Here is a 12,706-nt window from a genome sequence, read left to right as displayed (position 1 = left end):
CAAGGATAAAGTGGATGGTGGAAAAACATTTACATTGATGATGGAATTCATGTGATTACAAATTTCCATAAAATATGCATGTCTACCGGTGGAAAGCGGAGACGTTTAATTCATGGCCAGCATCCGTCCGGGTCTACGACCAGCGAGATTAGAATGACGAGGGATCTTCCACCCCGAGTGCAATACGAACACTCGCGCAAGCCTCATTACCATTTGTGGAAAGGACAGATGTATTGTAGCTAATGTCGTTACAGTCGGCAAGTCAACCAATACTTGCTGCAACTGAAGGGGTGGGGTTTTTATTGTGGATGAACTCCACCGAGTGGAGAAAAGTTTTCCCCGAGGGCGCAGGGTGATCTTTAACAGTGAAAAATATTCGATTCCCAGAGGAAATGAACGACTGAATAAATTAATTCAATGAAGCTCAAATACAAAACTACCACCTGTCAGCTTGCAGTCAGTCGATCCGTTCAATCATGTTTCCTTTCAACCCTAAGTTTTGTAAAGTGCGTTCGATTTCATCCATAATTTTGGACATATTTAACTAAAGAGCACCATGAGTATGCAATACTGTAGGGGAATGCGAAGAAGAGAGGGTAAAGAGCTACCCAATCTCCTGGCCTGCCACCTGTCACGTGTCTATCCGATCTGTCCGGGGCCTGGAACAAGGAGACGCACGAAAGGGATTACCAAGGGGCGAGGAATCCTAAACCCGCGCAAAGGTTCAGACCGGTGGAAAATTTATGCTACCACGAGTGATGAGACCGAGACCGTCATCTGCAAACATTGGCTCACGTGGGATGTACCAAAAAAACAAACAAGACGACAAGGCAATGACGCATGTAGCGGATAACACTATCCGACACGCTTTTTCTAATCGACCAAAAACTGTCATAACTTTCAAATTCGAAACCCTCTTTCCACGCACCGCCGTAACCCGCCAACGAACGGTGGACCTAGGATGAATATAAATTAATTTAATTTCTCCTCGGCGGCAAAGGAAGAGGGTTGCCATTTGGCGAAGGGGTGTGGGAGGGTTTTACTTAAAGATTAGAAAGGGTAACATTCATGAGAATGGTTATTCCGCTTGACGAAATATTTGATTACTAAATAAATGTGCCAGATGTTGTTCACATCTGTAACGGCGATCAAATGGAGATAAGGAGTAGATACCATAAAGTACTTATCCTAGATGCAGACGATTCGATTTCCTAGATACTATATGTAATTCGATTGATTACCTGTAAAGAAACGAATAAAAAAATTAAGAATTAGTTTAAAATTATATAGAATTTGCAAAAACCTATCTATTTGTAATGAAGTTTAAGAATGTTGTAATGATGAATGATAAATATAAGATGATTTTTTTTCGATTCATTACCATGACTAGCCGGTATCTCCAATATAAAGAGAGTGTTATGTGTAAAATCTTCATCTGCTGCTGAACATGTGCTGCTTATCTTTTTATTCTTATTTGGTACAATGATTTAATTACCTGCCTCGAGCCAGGGTAAAGTCTGTTAGATAGCTTATTTTAGGGCTTACGAGAATAAACTTCTTCATATTCCAAAGGATAAATGTGCCATACTGCCATATTTGATCCAAGAAGCAATATTCAATTACCAACCGAAGCTAAACTAATAAACCATACTGAACCACCATCTCCAGCATCTGCAAACAACTAACCACTAACGAGAATCGATAGTTCGATCAATGAAGTGGTCAAATCCTGAAAGGATCCGATAATGAACTATGTCACTTTCCACACCACAAAATAGTGGCATCAACACTGGCAGTTGCTTTTGATGCTGGAATAAACAGAATTTGTACAGGATTCAGGCCCTGAAACGGAACTCTAAGACAGGCAATCTGAAACCGTATAGAATGAACGGAGTGCTTTTAAGTAGAAACTATGCTACAACTGAATGTTCACGGAGTGGAAAATTTCAAACACAAAGTAGAGTAAAAAAAAAATTGAAACCATAAAGTTAATTGTGACAGTAAAGTAGATACTGTTTGCTCAAAAACTTACTTACTTTACGAACTATGTGACAATGTTATTTTACTTTTCATAACCAGTGTGAGTTAATTAGTTGGGAGTGAAAAAATGCCCCAGTTTTAGGTGAACTCTATTTATAGCGTCTTCTAACCCTTGCGAACTACTCTCAAAACGATGGCAATGTTTGCTACCCTAATCGCGAGCAAATGTAAAAACTTCCTGTAGTGCTTTGATGTTAGTTTTTCACGCGACTTGTCTGTTTTTTACACGATCCCCCTGGTACACGGAACTAAAGTAAGCTGTCCATTCGCGTTAGTCTCGTTCCTATCGGGTTTCCCAAGGGAGCTTGCTCTCCCCGCCGGTCATAAAAAGGGCATCCAGCTTTCGTTCCGTAGCGTTCCGTAGAGTTGGAAAGCAACACGGATACGTTCCCCGGTTCCCGGGCAAAGTGTGAATGACGACAACAACGGGACAGCATCATAATTGCGAAAACGATGTGCAGACTGCAGTGTCCTACATTTGAGTGGATATGCAACACAGCTGTGTTCAAATGAACCCAAATTTTGTTCCATTCGCTCTCCGAGGACAAGCGTTATTGCTCCTGACAGGGCGAACACAGTGGGCAAAAGGGAAAAGCGGGCAGCTTCTCGGAAGAGTTTAGAGTATGTTTTGACTAAAAACTGGGAAAAGGGTCACTGTTTTCCTGATGCGTAGTTTTTGAATCACATCCCATGGTGGAGTATGTTTGGAAAAATCAAATCAAGTTAAAAAATATAAAACGATCCTCGTGAACATTCAACACAAAACAAATATTTATCTCCCATCTAAAACATAGGTCAATCTGAAACCGAGAGGGAAAGCGGAAAATAAACTTTATGGTTTAGCACGATGCACTAAAATCCTCCAAAGGTCTTCCATTCGACCTGTGTGCGTTAGTATTTTAACAATTCCCTCCGTTTCCACAAATTCACTGACAAGCGAAGAGGCCAAATGGCTAATGAAAATATCTCCGCCCGTGACAGTTCGGTCTGTTCAACGAAAACAAACTTCTCGCCGGAAAATGTCGCCAGTGGCCCACACCTTTTCCTGCCTGCGCACTGTCAAAACCATTTATCCTTCGACCGGCGGAGGCGTAACAAAAACCGACCGATTGACGGTGACATTCCGGTGCGTTAAAAAATCTAGATAGAGCGGGGTTGAATTTATGTCAGAGTACCGAATTCCGAAATCCGATGCACCAGAGTCGAGGCGGTGAAAAGTTGTTTGTTGTATTTTTTTTCCCTCGGAGTTCCAAACGCATCCAGACTAGATTGGAAACCCACTTGAAACAAAACAGAAATACCACTAGGAATGTCCCGATGGGTTAATCAAAATACCAGGAAAAAATTTAGTGAGTGAGATTTGCTTTTATTTTTATTTTTTGCAAGATGAGTTTAACTCTAAATTTTTTATATAAACCTCTTCTAACGAAGCCAGTTCCAATGGTAAAAACATAATAAATTTAAATGACCAAAAACTGTAAACCATTTTTGAATAAAAATGTAGTAAAACAGAAGTAGAAATACTGTGTTGGTCAGGCATATTGACAGTTTAACACCGAGTACGGGGAAGGATAGGTCTGTGGCATAAACAAAATAATTATTAATTGACTTGTTAACACACTCCTAACTCACACCCCGTTCTCCGGATGTCTACGGATTCCTGAAGGATCCGCTCCAATTACAACCGCCTCACTTCTGCTCCGGTTAGCACCCAAAAGTTGAAGTACATGTACCGGCCTCCAATCTCTTGTTCCCTCCTTTCGACTGACGGAACCTATCCTTGCATTTTCCATCGTACCGAGCGAGAACGGCCCATTGGCATCTGTTTGTTTTTTGTTTTTTTTTAGGGTTGGCCGGAACAAAGCAAAGCACTGGACCGGAAAACCGTTTAGCCCAACTCGGCTGACTTTGGACCGGCCTTATCACCCAGCGGAAGGCGGATAGCCCGCTTTTGAGGGCTCAGCATCGTTCCACAGCATCTGAACCGGGCACTTCTTTTCGGACCCACGCTGATGGCCGAGTAGATAGCTGTTTGTTTTTTACCGTCCATATTAGATTATGGCATCCACCGAGCGAACGGAAAAGGGAGAAACCCTGTTGTTCGCTGGACTTTGCCTAGTGAGTTCTTTGTTGGCTTTATCCCGGGTTAAAATAACTTGGATTGAGTGTGTGTGTGGATTGTATGAAACTTTACCTTTGAGTTGTTCGTTGTGATTCACAACGGGGAATGGTGAAAGAAAAATCAATCTTCCCTCGAGCACACAAGTTTTAACGTTTTTCCAGCAGTGCTGAACAATTTACAAAGGCCAATTTAGTCCGTCAAGCTTTCAGCTACAGCCTGGATGAGTTTTATTGACGATGAAAGCCAGTTTTAAACATGGTTAGTTGTGACGATAACTTCATTACACTGACATGGAGTAAGAAAGACAATCATGTGGCCAAGAGTAAAGCAATTCAACATGAAATAATTGTTGATCAATATAGGCAAAGTTCACATTCTCTATTTTAAACTTCACAAAATGTGCATTCGCGCAATATAATTACTTAGATATTGATCGGAACAACGATAGCATGCACCTTTAAGCGATATCTAAAGTGTTTGCGCAATTCGACCAGTCCTGGCAACTCTAAATAATTTCCCATGTTTGCTAGTCCGCTTGAACAAATAGGCTGATAATAGAAACATCCAATACCAATCAAACAGCACTCGCACTGCGGTCAACCGCACGGACCATTTAGCACGAAATTGACGGGAGTGTCGGGCGCTAATCACTGCCTACACAACAACCATCGGATGCTGCCAACAGCAACAACTGCGAAACGCATTCGGAAGTCACTGTCAACATCCCAAGGCAATTACAAATTCCGACACACATTTAGCTCATGGGGATCGATGGGATTATACCGATAGAGTTTATCTGATCCTTAGTCAGGTAAATAAAAATCGGTACAGGAGAGCTGAAAACAAAATATCCATCATCTTTTGAGTGCGTTAGTCATGCGTACAATTTTAATCGAACTAAACAGAATATGAAACTAGCAGCAATCTTTTCAGGAATCGATGCGCTCCATAAACTTGATAATCGATTTTGGATCTGCTCGAAACCGTTCATGGTCTATTGAGCCTAGGTTGGGCACAATGTAGCTTGAGCGTACCACAATGTTTATTTCGTCTACAATGTGTGTGACGATTTTTTGCAGTAATTTTGCGAAAATATTTCTCGTATTAGCGTAAAAATGTTAACAAAAACATTGGCAGCACTGGAAAGGTTCATGTATTAGGTATCAAAAAACAAGAAATAATAATCAGGAAGCGTAAAACGTGACGATGTCAAAACAAGAGTGCAATCAGTCAATTACCGTAATTTTATTTCGCGGAGCTAAGTATAAAGGAGTATTTTTAACCGGTGTACGTGTCGAAAAGATCAGTACACAGGGTATTTAAATGGGTAGATCAAACATAAATTTGCCGAGTGTCCCCTTAAACTTAAAAAGAATGGTCAAGCTGGTCTGGGACCCTGTTTAGCCCATCAAGACATCGTTAACCACCGGTAAGATATTTTTGAACTTTATCTATGAATTAGTGAATTAGTGAATTGAACATCGATTTGTTTTGCTTTTTTATAGATGCAGATAACGGCATTTAGACTGAAAATTTTCTACTTATTTCATTTCTACTCAAACATTTATCGATCTTATAAAATTATTTATTTTAATTATGTGTCTAATTAGACAAAAGGATGGTGGGAAAAGGTTTGGGGGTCCGCGACAGCCGAGCGGTAGCGCCGGTTAGAAAATCGGCCCATGAGCGCCGGGGCTCCCCACCTCGACGACGTGGGTTCGAATCCCAACCGAGACCGGACCCTCCCATGTACGAGAGGACTGACTATCCACGTACAACAGGGAAACAAATCTCGTAAGCCCTTAACGGGCAGGCATGACTTTAAGAGGTCGCTACGCCAAGAAGAAGAAGAATTAGGCAAAAGGATGGTGGCCACCTGAATGCTCTCTAAGATCAACATTGTTACGTTTACTTATTGTTTTGTTACGTTTACTCTGGTTACTTTTCTGTGATTTCTATTACTGTTGATAAGACTAGAAATGATTATCAAGTTTACTTTAATTTAACATTTTTTACTACCATTAAACGAAGTAAACACCTTGTAAAAATGTTTTTCGAAGCCTTCACCTGACCAATTACTGGTCATTACTTGTTAGATACTACAAGTCCCTACTTCATTACTATCATCATCATCATTGTGGTCATTCTAGTGAAATGATTAATGTGCAAAAAACACTTCCAGCAGAACTATTCCAGTCTTTAAGGAGCTGAGATTTTCCTCCACAGGATGGATGTGATGGCTTACGGAAAAGTTTGCTTCCTACTGTCTACCACCGTCGTGGAAACTTTCGTTGTTTCACCTTTGTTGGCAAAACTAAATGAAGACAAATGGCCAAAAGTTTCCTTTTGTCACGCGATGTTTGCGAGGTATAACGGCACGTGATATTCCTCCTCATTTTTTTGCTGTCGATCGACTTGACGGTAAGTGTATGGGTAAGAATGGTGGTCTGTTTGGATTTGCATTTCGTGACCAACTGCTCAGGATCATCGAACGTGAGGCATAAATATAATTTCCTCGCATAAGAAAACCACCTACAGACGTCAGTGGCTATCACGTGGAACAGATATGTTGATGCAACTGATTTGGTCCGATAATTTGTGATAACTTTGACACGTTCTTGTATGATGCAAGTGTAAGGAATAAGCCAAGATAGAGTAATAAACAATAAATAAATTTATTTTACTACGTTCTTACAAAATAGCCACGTGTTGACATGACAAGCTGTACGTACTCCCAAGCCATGCTCATGACCATTACGGTAGACAAATGCTAAGTAATTACTGTTTTTCTGGGTTTTCCCCGTCCAGTGGCAAGGAACGGATCGGTGTGCGTGTGCGTAAATTGTTCACCGACAAAAATAAACCGCCCGTTAATTTCTTCCCATCGGAAAATTAGCGCGACCAACGCTCGGTGGACACAGTGCGGCCTATAAATACTGAGCCGCGCGCCAGCTTCCCCGGCAGAACGCGCCAACCGGGAGCTGGCAGAACATTCCTTTGGAGAAACCGTCTCTCACCAGGTCGATTCGGAGTGCGTTAAAAAATGTCACTTTTAGAAAAGTTGGACCGACAAAAATACAGAGGAATTCGTACTGTTTTCCATCGTCTAGGCTGCCCAAAGGGAAAAGCCGATATCAATGTTCCCTTTCTCGTCGACCATTTGCATTTCGGAAGCTGGTTCTCACGGTAGAGATAATTATATCGTGGTTGAATAGCAAAAAAACAAATCGTACTCAGTAAAAACTAAAAAAACAAAATACAATCCCACCGGAACAGTCGGAACCGAATCAAAAACTTCACCCAAAGGGCGCTAACGACGAAAGATTTCCGCCCCGTTCGGCATCAATGTGGTCGCACATTAGGCGTGAAAATGTCTCGGGGTTGCGGTTGACGTTTATTGGTACACCGGGGTGTGGGGTGGGCGTGCGGTGTTTGCGCGGTCAGGAAAATGGTTCCCATTCCGTGCAGTTAATGATGCGTGAACGGAGACATCCTATCGGTACAGAGGGCAGGCCAAAAACTCATTGCAACGAAGGGAAACATTTCTGGAAGATGATGCATTTCTATCGCACAATGATATTTTGTTAAAAACCGTTCACTATTAATTACGCTAGCTGATATGGTGAGGAACTTCATTTTGCAGCTTTATGTAAAACTTAACAGAAACAACAGTTCAACAAAAATATAGACATGGTGATACTCTGCATGTAAATTAGCAGCAAATGTCATCTTTGCGTAATGCAACACTCGTTCAGAAAACAGGTACAAATGCATCGGGAGTTTGTGGCGCGGTTACAGTGTCGCCTTTGACATTTGGCATGCAAATTAGTCTGGATTAATTACGTATTCCATCAGAGGGTAAAATAAAACGATAATTGATGCTGAGTGAAATTGATTATGATCCTTTATTATTTGCCAATCATTTTGCATACGCAAAGCATACACACTTAAGAGTAGAGGACTCAGCGAATCAGAGATTGAATTAAAACTTTCAATTCAAATTTTATCATTGCTGCTTGCTGCTGGGTTTGTGGAAAGGTGCATTTATCGATGAAGTGGTTGCAACCGGCTGCTGAGTAAGCCTTAATCCGCTGCTCCGTGGTACTGAATTTTTCATTTCAATAAATCTTTTCACCGGAACCTTACGACACGAATGGCTGGAGTGCCACTTAGTGTGTGCTTAGAGTAAATCATGCGGTCAGTTCGATTTGATTAATTCGTTCTTTGATCCAAAAGATATGGATGTCGGTGGTGAAGAACATTCTGCTCCACGTGGCACTTTTGATTCCGTAAGGCACAGACTAAGGCTGGGGGAATGAATCTCGCACGAGGCGGGCACAAATTTTCCGCCAAATGGATTAGATAGCGATCGGTGCATGCAAAACTGAATGCATTTTCTCATTCCGGTGCAGTTGGCAGCGGTTATGAGCACAGCGACGGGCAACACGGGTTGTCGTATCCGTCGTTTTAACCGCCTGTTCTGGTTCCGCAGCGAATGCAGCTGGATCGTTATGAGAATATTGCATTCCGTGCATTCGCGCTCAGTGTAGTTGGGGTGTGTTTTTTTGTTGTTCGTTATCAATTTTCCTCCCCATTCTGCCTCGAAATCCGAAAGAAGGAAATGTAGGGTTTGGTTATCCGATGAAATGAAAGCACAAAAAGCATGAACCGGAAATGAACATACAAAAACGAGATTGGAGGGAAATAAAACCATTGAATGCGGCAGTACATCCCATCACGTTTGTTCGATAAAAAAGTTTTTAAAATTTCCAACCACGTGACGCATTCAAAGTTTGGCAATAGCCAACACGAATTTACTTCTTCCAAAAAATAACGAATCATACACAAATGGTCGGGTGTTTATCTAGAATGTTTGAGTAATTTTACTAGCAAATATCGCAAACTATTTGCTTTCCTAACGCTTTGTACCTATAGCGAACTTATAGCTCATAGCTTTGAGGTGAGTTTAGAAAATAAAACCTACCATGTAGTAACAACATCATTAAAAATGCTTCAATTTAAATTCCTCACAAATACATTGCATTTTCACGGAAGAACTTAAATTCCATATTAACAAACCTAAATATTATTGCCATGCATCTTGACAATACATTGTCGTGTAAAATAAATAACTAGTGAATTACGATCCTTGCTTTACTTTTCTCCTCTTTCGCTAAGGAAGTGGTAATTATTTGAGAAATTTCCGGTCCGGTCAAGTTCATCGCTCATCGGCAAACGGAATGCGGGTTTCTTTTGCGCGAGGTTGCACCAAACACGCAAGCAGCAAAGACGACAAGGAAGCGAGCAAGAAGGCTCTCAAGTTTCTGCAAACGACAGCGATCGGCCGATGCAATATAAGCACACGATCTTCACACTAGTGGAGCAATAAACTGTGCTGTTTGCATCAGATGATTTTAGAGGTTTACTTGACAGACATTTAAGTACAACATGAAAAAGTATCCAATTGTTTCTAAAGCACGGTAAATGTTTTTTTTAATTACACTAAACATCCGACGTATGAAAAATGAACGAGGGAAAACATAGTGAGGTAACAAAACGGACAATGAAGTCCATGACAACTGACCATGGCTTCAGCGAGACCGGTAACTGTCTGTGCCCTTTTTCTCCACCAGCCAAGCAAGAAAGGCAAGAAAGAAAAAAACAAAACGGATACCGTCTGTTGACGCTAGCGATCATCGGCGAGTGTAGAATTCCCGCTGAAACCAGAATCCGGATTCTCACATGACTCAAATGGCGAACGGGCGATTCATTCACTTTTGCAGTTTCTTTTGCGTGATCCGCGTTTCTTTGTCCGATGCGTTGTTTTTTACATATTCCCACAGGTCTTCGATATTTCTTGGGCCCTGCAAACCGGCTAGACGTGGACAATTGTGGCCGAAGGTATACCGGGTTTTTCTCGGGTCGTCTCCATTGCGCCTTAAGTAACTTGTGATACCGATAATTCTGAATCACATAAAATTACACAGAAATCAATGGTCCGCCACTACTAGCCCTTTTATCTTACAGAAAAAAATCTGCGCTTACATTTGCTCGGGGCGGTTTTCGTTTAAAAACGGTACCGGTAAATCGCTTTATCGAGGCCAAGGTTTCGATAAGCCGGAAGAAAACAGGCTGATCGGGGCGGATGTTGACATACCAACTTATCGCAGAAGGTGAGATAAGAAGGTGGGCGATTTTCACCTTCCCCTGGTGCTAAAATTCAGAACAAATACAGTGAAATCTAGATAAAGAAGTCTGGTACGAATAAAGAGGACTATTGTAGACGAAATCCAACGATAAGCGGTGAACGGTTAACTGGAACACAGAAGATAATCGACGGTTTTTGGAAGTAACTAACAAGTTGCCAAATTTGCAACAAATACAGCTACGCACAACAAATTGAAACCGTAAATCACGATTCAATCAACCGTAACACGCCAAGCGGACACCAGTTGTTGGTTCCGTGGTTTATACGATCGTCATGGACATTTGCGACGATGAGGAAAAAAAGATTGACATCTTTTAGAGGCCCGTCTGAACCTAGGACGGCCATCTGCAACCTTGACGACTACGCTGCGCGAATGTTTATGGACACAACATTTAAGCGGGTCCACCCACGGTTTGACAAATTCGGTTGAAACGGAAAAAAGGTACAAAATCTCTGGCTTCGTTAGATCCGATAAAAGCAACGTGAGCCAGTGTCTTGTCGGACTTGTACCAAATGTGGTTTTTACGTCTAAGAACGTTCTCTGGCAGTCGAAAGCTTATGTCGTGCCTTTGAAAATTAAATATCAAACTGAAAAATAAACCCAAAAATGAAAGTTTTTTTATAAGTTTACAAGCAAAATCACTCACCTTCTTTAGCACTCTTCATGTTGTTGGGTGGTACAGTGTTACCATTTCCGCTACCAATTCCGACAATTCCACCACCGCCACCTCCGCCGCCGCCACCGCCGACACCACCACCCACACTTCCGCCACCCATGCTGCCACTTAATCCCAGCACACCGCTCATCATCACGTTTCCGCCTACACTAGGAACACTGCCACTACCAGCACTACCGCCGGCCGTAGACTGACTTTTATCTACGTTGCAATACATTCTTGAATTTTGCTACCACTAACACCTTTGCCGGACACACTTCTACCCGATTTATTTATTTTTTGCTATTTTCTTCCCCGCCTTCCTTGAAATTATTATTCACTCTCAACTAAGGACACGATCGTCGCCAACTGAAGATGGGAAAGAATAACCGTAGAAGAATCACTACAGAAAGAAAAACAACCGGGATGGTGTGGAACGCGAATGAGTAGGCTGCGCTAGCACAAACGCATAAACACACAACACTTTGCGAGCCTCGAAATGCACCAAATTCCTACACTGGAAAATTCTTCCATCAGAACGAAAGATGACTCACGCTCACTCAGGCTGTGAACAACCTAGCACCGCCTGAAGGCTGAAGGATGAAGTGAAAACAGGACGAAAGGCTCATCGGGAGGAGCGGAATTCGTCCAATGGAGTTACAGAGAGAAAAAGAACAGGATACCGTGGCCAACAAAAACAACAGCAAGAACCAGCTTCCGACGGTCGACTGACTGACTGCCTGCTCACCGCTTCTTCTGGCCCGGTTGCACATTGGGAAAGGTTGCCTGCACGGATCTCGACCGTTTTTGTTTCCCTTTGCAGCAAAACAAAAACAGTATGCACCTGAATCGTTTAACCAACACCCTGCATAGCGCAGGGTTCGCCCGGATAGTGGCGAAGAAAAATCCTCCGAATCTTGTACCACTTTACCACCAGCACACGGGCAGCAGATCTAAAATCTGCTGGTTTCGTATTATTTTAACTTCTTTTCAGCGAAGGTTTGTTGGGTTTATCTTTCTCTCTTCGCTTTTTTGGAATGGCTCCTCCATCTCGCTCGCACTGCAGGCGCCCTCCAATGCTGTCATCTGCTCCACTTGGTAGCGGTGCACTTTGCTATTTCTTTTGCACTTCTCGCTCACACCCTCGGTCACTTCCAATGTCGGCCGGTCTTGCTCTGGCACCCGCTACAGCATGACATTCAAACCGAGCCAAAGCAAGCATAGCATCACTTCTCGCTGCTTTACTTTCGCAGCTTCTTACTGTCGCCAACGTCTTCGTCTTGAGCGGCTTCGTTTTCGCTGCTGGAACTTGTATGGCAACGGTTGACGCGGTGGGTATGCCCTCCGGTTCGTTCTCTTTTGCATTTGGTATGGCCACGCCAGAAACGACAGCAGCAGGGTCACACACGCCTCACCCGATGGTACACTCTTTTCCCTGTGCGATCTTCGTCGCGGTTCGAGGCTCCTTGCAGCGTTATTTGACACCTTACTGCGCGACCGAAAGATGCCCACCACTCTGCGTTCGTTACCTGTTCGATCACCTGACCCGCACCGGCAACGCCGCTATGCCTTCCCCCTCTCTTAAAGCAATTTGTCTCTTGGACGCTCGGTGAACCTTCACATCTGGCCGATGCAGTGCCGAAAATTACGTGCGGAACCCTCGCTTGTCCGTTCGCAGCG

General features: G+C 42.7%; 1 protein-coding gene across 1 annotated transcript in view; it reads right to left on the bottom strand.

The window, feature by feature from the left end:
- Nucleotides 1–11,507, bottom strand: part of LOC131262628 (cyclin-dependent kinase 14) — a 124,163-nt gene extending 112,656 nt beyond the window's left edge. The window contains exon 1 of the mRNA XM_058264675.1: nt 11,018–11,507. Within this exon, the coding sequence (XP_058120658.1) occupies nt 11,018–11,264 (247 nt within the window). The 5' untranslated portion in view covers nt 11,265–11,507. The remainder of the gene's footprint in view (nt 1–11,017) is intronic.
- Nucleotides 11,508–12,706: the final 1,199 nt, after the last annotated feature.

Source organism: Anopheles coustani, chromosome 2 (genome assembly GCF_943734705.1).
Source record: "Anopheles coustani chromosome 2, idAnoCousDA_361_x.2, whole genome shotgun sequence".
Classification (NCBI taxonomy): domain Eukaryota; kingdom Metazoa; phylum Arthropoda; class Insecta; order Diptera; family Culicidae; genus Anopheles; species Anopheles coustani.
The sequence above is the reverse complement of the archived record's forward strand: the minus strand, read 5'-3'. Positions and strand labels throughout refer to the sequence as shown.